The sequence below is a fragment of the Tenrec ecaudatus genome, chromosome 4, assembly GCF_050624435.1.
Source record: "Tenrec ecaudatus isolate mTenEca1 chromosome 4, mTenEca1.hap1, whole genome shotgun sequence".
Lineage (NCBI taxonomy): Eukaryota > Metazoa > Chordata > Mammalia > Afrosoricida > Tenrecidae > Tenrec > Tenrec ecaudatus.
Window position 1 is genome coordinate 16,755,071 of NC_134533.1, and position 6,376 is coordinate 16,761,446.

At 46.8% G+C, this 6,376-nt stretch overlaps 1 protein-coding gene across 1 annotated transcript; it reads left to right on the plus strand.

Annotated features, from left to right (window-relative positions):
- Nucleotides 1-222: 222 nt before the first annotated feature.
- On the plus strand, nt 223-1,185 carry LOC142445660 (olfactory receptor 5P56-like). Its single transcript, XM_075547603.1, has one exon. It carries the CDS (start codon nt 223-225, stop codon nt 1,183-1,185), a length of 963 nt encoding a protein of 320 aa, XP_075403718.1.
- Nucleotides 1,186-6,376: the final 5,191 nt, after the last annotated feature.

The window sequence follows — 6,376 nt, forward strand, 5'->3', positions numbered from 1 at the left end:
AATGTAGACGTTATCCTACAGGCGAGAGGAAATTGTCAAAGTGTTGTGACATGAACTTGATGGGATGGGGTTGAGGTGGAATCTGAGCGGCGGTCTATCACTTGGAGAAAGACACGGCTCTTCCGCTGTAGAATACGATCGAGGCTGCCTCTTTGACCTGAATGTTAACAGTCTTGCTTCTCCTCCTCTTGTTCATTGCCATGTGGAAAATGCGCCAGTGGGATGGCATCGAGACAGAATCACACCACAGTGAAGAGCTTCATCCTTCTGGGCCTCACAGAGCAGGAGGACCAAAAACAACTCCTCTTTGCCATCTTCTTGCTGATCTACTCGGTGACTCTGGTGGGCAACCTGGGCATGATCGACCTGATCCGCACCAGCTCTCCCCTCCACACCCCCATGTACTTCCTCCTAAGTGTACTCTCCTTCCTTGACATCTGCAACTCCTCCGTGTTCACTCCCAGGCTGCTGGCCAGCTTCCTCAGCACTGACCAGTCCATCTCCCTGGTGGGCTGTGTGGTCCAGATGGCCCTCATGATCCTCCATGGCACAGGGGAGTGTCTGCTTCTGGCTATCATGGCCTATGACCGATTTGTGGCCATCTGCCGCCCCCTTCTCTACCACACTATCATGTCCAAGCGCTTGTGTGTCCAGCTGGTGGTGGTCACCTATGCTGTGGGTGTGTTCATTTCATCTGTCCAGACAGGGAATGCCTTCAGCCTGCCTTTCTGTGGCCCCAACATCATCGATCATTACTTCTGTGACATCCCCCCGGTGCTCCAGCTGGCCTGCTCAGACACCACCACCGCCAATATCATCCTGCTCTTCTTCTCTGCCTTGGTCACGGTCCCCACAGTCTCCATCATCTTAGTCTCTTACGCCTACATCCTGGTCACCATCTATAGGATGAGGTCCCTGGAGGCCCAACGCAAGGCCTTCTCCACCCGTGCCTCCCACCTCACCGCCCTCTCCCTCTTCTACGGCTCTGTGTTCCTTGTCTATGTCCAACCCAATCCCGAGAGTGCATCAGCCTACAACAAGATCCTCTCTGTGTTCTACACCATTGTGATTCCCATGCTGAACCCTCTGGTCTACAGCCTGAGGAATAAAGATGTCAAGGCAGCTGTACAAGTTAGGGTTCTTAACCTAAGCAGGAAAGCCATCTGTCAGAAAGGCATCTCGTAGCTTATCAAACAGAGAACCCAGGCAGGACAGGAGCCAAGAGAAGTGAGGCACCGCTGAGATCTTGCCATAGGAATGGTCTACGTCAGCTGTCATCACTGGGCTCATCTCTTTGGATGACCGTCAAAAGATGCTACAGCTTCTACAGCTAGATGCTACAGCTAGTCACACTGCCTCCGATCATTCACCACTGCTCTCCCGCTGGGCAAACGACACTCCATTGCCTCCGACCGCATGTCATCCCCCATCGTGAGATCTAGTTCTAGACAGGAGCATCCACCTGCTCGGCCACGGATATCCTATATCCCCTGATATTTTATAGCTGGCATAGATATCTCACCTCTACAAATATCCTAATTCGCACTTCCAGCTGAAAATAGGCCCTCTTTTCACTTCAGAATTGGGAGCTGGATCCTATTTCCCTCCCATCTTGAGATTTCCCTAAAATAGAATGATTGAAGGTCAAACAGCAAATAGAGTATCTTTCCATCAGAGTGGTCTTGCCGACAAGGTTCTACAGGGAACACTGTCCTCCTGAGTATATGTTGTTGGAGAAATGATGCGGATCATTGGGGTATAGGAAGGAGACAATAATTTCTTGACTTCATGGGAGAAACGGGAGTCTCTGTTACAGAAATCTCCACTAGAACTAGCCAGGGACCAGAAGGTGACAAATAGTGATGGTGCACTACCATTTCCCCCATAAAGGATCGATTCATAGAACATAAAACTCGAAACAGCCACATGGCTTTATCAATCACAATCAAATTACCTTTGTGGCTTTAAAAAAAACCTATTTTTTTAATTGTAGCAAAGGTCATCTGACTCATTTCAGGAGGGGAGGGAAACAGAGGGAAGATGTCTTGTGAAACCCAGAAGTCAATTGAGGATCCATATCACTTGGAGATTCGAATAATGTAAGGCTAACCCCCATGAAGGTTAATTCTATGTGCCAACTTGGCTAGGCTATGGTGCCTACTTATCTGGTCAAATACTATGTTGTCATGTAGTATGTTTATGTGGTCAGCACGTGAATCATTTGATTTTCTGTAAAGCAGATTACCCTCCAGGATGTTAACTGACCCCAGATAATTAGTCGAAGGACCATAAGAACAAAACCAGAAGTTTCCCACAGAGAGGTTCTGCCTCCAGAGTATAAACAAACATCTGACCAGAATTCCCCTCCCTCTCTCTCCCACCTACAGATTTTAGGAAATAAGGCTGCCTGAATTTCCAGCTTGTTGCCTGACCTACAGATTCTGCATCAGTGCCATAATCAATTGAGCCATTCTTTACAAATGAATGAAATATATAAATAGAAAAGGCTGTGTATGTGCACGCAGGTGTGTTACTGATTCTGCTTCTCTAGAGAACTCTAAGACATTCCCCATTTAATGAGTGGAATAATCCTCACATCCTTCCCAGATCTCCCTAGGGCAGCAGTTCTCAACATGTGGGTCAAGACCCCTTTGGGGGGCGGTGTTGAACAACCCTTTCGCAGGGGTCTCCTAAGACCATCTGAAAACACATATGACCAATGGTCTTAGGAACCGAGACACCCTGCTCCTCTGTCCATCTCCAGGTGGGCCCGCCCACATGAAGATATGCTTACATATGAGTACCTGGCATGAAGACTACGTACTACACATGCTACACGATGCTTCAAGACAAAATTGTCATTAGAAATAAATATTTCACAATATATAATTACATATTGTTTTGTGATTAACCACTATGCTTTAATGATGTTCAATTTGTAACGATGAAAATACATCCTGTCGGGACAGCAGAGAAGGGGGGAAGGGAGACTCCGGATAGGACAAGATATGACAAAATAACGAGGTATAAATTACCAAGGGCATATGAGGGAGGGGGGGATGGGGAGGGAGGCGGGGGGGGAAAGAGGACCTGATGCAAGGGGCTTAAGTGGAGAGCAAATGCCTTGAGAATGATTGGGGCAGGGAATGTATGGATGTGCTTTATACAATTGATGTATGTATATGTATGGATTGTGGTAAGAGTTGTTTGAGTCCCTAATAAAATGTAAAAGAAGAAAAGAGAAAAAAATGATTAGAGCAAAGACTGTACAGATGTGCTTTATACAATTGATGTATGTATATGTATGAACTGTAAAAAGAATTGTATCAGCCCCAATAAATTGTTAAAATAAAAAAATTTAAAAAAGAAAATACATCCTGTAAGCCCACATGGAAGAAGCACACCAGCCTGTGTGAGGTGTCGAAGGGATCAGGTATCAGGCATCAAATAACAAAAAAGCATATATTGGGGAGGGTGGAGTGAAGATGGGGCAGAAAGGGAGAACCGATTACAAGGATCTACATATAACCTCCTCCCTGGGGGTTGACAACAGAAAAGCGGGTGAAGGGAGACATCAAACAGTGTAAGACATGACAAAATAATAATAATTCATAAATTATCAAGGTTTCATAAGGGAGGGGATGACAGGGGTGGGGGAAATGAGGAGCTGATAACCAAGAGCTCAGGTAGAAAGCAAATGTTTTGAGAATGATGATGGCAACACATGTACATATGTGCTTGACACAATGGATGTATGTATGGATTGCGATAAGAATTGTACGAGCCCCCAATGAAATGATTTTTTAAATAAATAACAACAAAAAAGAAAATACATCCTGCATATCAGATATTTACATGATGATTCATAACAGTAGCAAAATTACAGTTGTGAAATAGCAACAAAAATAATTTTGTGGTTGGGGGGTCACCACAACATGAGGAACTGTATGAAAGGGTTGAGTTGTGTGGAAGGTGGAGAAGCACTGCTCTAAGGCGTTAGGTAGCATGGATTCTGTTTAGGTGCAGATTCAGAACATGGACTAAATGTGAAATCTTTTACCTAGCTCCCTCCCACTCTGAGTTCCTAAGTCCATGGAATCCCTTCCATTCTTGAATCACCCAGAGAAGAGAAGAGGCATGAAGGTAGGAATGGGGATGGTGGAACAAAGGAAGTGGAGGGTGGCTGACAATAGTAGGTCCAGAGGCCGGACATACCTCCACCCTTCAACTTTCTTTACCGTATTCCGACACCACCGTTCCTCCCACTGTACTCTACTCCTCTGCTGGGTTTGACAGTCTGTTTCAGGGCCCACACAGAACTCAGAGACGATACTGCGCTCGTGATTGTGGGGGTTGCTAGGGAATGGGCAAAGGGGGGCTCAGGAAGCTGGGTTGCACCAGCAGAGCTGGACTTGAGCCTGTGGAAAAAAGCAACCAACTGCAGCTCTGCTGGATCAGACCTCCCACTTCACACACAGCTCCATGGGGTCTGAGCCTCCATTTGTCACAGAGAGCTAAGCGAGACAACGTTTTCTTAGAAACTGAAATGTCACTCGAGGCTTCAAGATGATACTGAAATATTATGTCATCATTTTCCGGTCTTAGTTACAGCTTTGGGGGTAATTTTTCTTAACATAAGTTTTTTTTAATTGTCTCAATGTTTGGAACCCAACACTCCATCTAAGATTCAAAAATGTGGGGACTGAATCAGTTCATAAACACCATCCATTTGTGTAGCAGAGCCCTTTCCTTTGAATAATGATTTCTATTAGAATATTACCTTAGGGCCAAGGCAACATGGAAGGTCAGGGAACACAAAAGAAGCATCTATTCCCGCCTTCATTTCCGGAGCGCTCAGACTCAGCTTCCTATTCGCACTGCCTACTGAGCACAAGTCACCACAGTCCTAGGGAGCCCGGTCACAGACTGAGCAGGAGCCAACAGGTTTCCCTGAACTGCGTTAATGAATAATCTGAGCAGTGATGGCATCAGGTTGGTGTCACCCTGCAGGAATGGCAGGGGGATCGCGTCCGACCCCTCTGACTGCAGAAGGGGAAGAAGAATCCAACACCACATCGGTCAAAGGCTGATTTCTGTGAGGCAGCGGTCAGGGTCAGACATACCTCCGCTCTCTGAACTCTTACCTTATTTTGGTGCCAATCATCTCTTCCATGGCACTTCACTCCTCTGCTGGGTTTGACAGTCTGTTGCAATGGCCACAACGACCTCACGGGTGATACAGTGTTGATGAGTATTGTGTTTATTAGGGGAGCTAGCAGGTCACAACAAGTCAGGACCAGAAATTTTATGGATACAGGTTTTCTTCTCAGCCATGCCCACTATTGTCTCTGATCCTCAGCCTCTGGACCACATGGCTCCTGACAGTGTTGCGAAGCAACTTGAGCACTGCCAATCAATAACCGAAGGGCAGCCTACTCTGCATGCCAGCTTCCTGAATGGCAGCACTCAGCTTTACTCTCCCTGGGCCAGGAAACTGCCTGTCTTGTGGCTGGAGGACTAATGCTCCTGCTACTTCCACCACTTCTCCATGAAGCAATCTCAGAGTCCCTCTGATCATGGCTCTTTGCCTTTTCCTTGATGTAGGAGAGGCTCTCCCTTCCTGCTCCCCTGAGATCTCACTTTATACCCCACGGACTGGCAAAAATGACCGATCCCCATGTTAGAGTTTCACACCCACACATTATTCCCATGGACCGACCCAGACATTTGGTGGGAATTACAAAGACTATGGAGAGAAGAGTTGTACCAAGAAATTTCACTGTACCACACACCCCCTTCCCATGGACCTCCTCCCATTGCAGCTGCTCTGAAGTATCCCCAGGAATCTTGGTTTCTCAAACCAAAGAATGGGTGCAGAGACCGCAAACACCAAGCAAAAAAGCAAAGTTTATTTGAAAAGGAACAAAAGGCACCTGCCACCGCAGACAGGGACTCCTAGGAGTTCCTGATGAATGAACTGTGTCTAGGGGCTTTGATCAGATGTGGGATACTTGGCCTATCTGTGTCTCCAGCTTATGAACAGACCGATCCTGGGTCTAGTGGTATTTCTCAGGTCCAATCATGAACCTGGCCATCCTCTGTCCACAGCTAGGTCTTGCACAAGCATGGACAGGAATGTAAGTATGCAATTGGTGAGCAAAAAGAGCCTTGAGTTTCTTGACTTTGGAATTTAAAATCAGCCCGAGGGTCGGATGCCTGCTGGTTTACTATTTAAATTGTCCCAGGTTGTTAAAACCATCCTTCCAGACATCCTGCCGCTCCCAAAGCTTCCCGCAGGGTCTCTTTCTCCATGCTCTGCCTGTGGGCTCTCTATCTCCAGTCTCTCACTCCCCTCCCAGACCGCGCAGAATCCCTG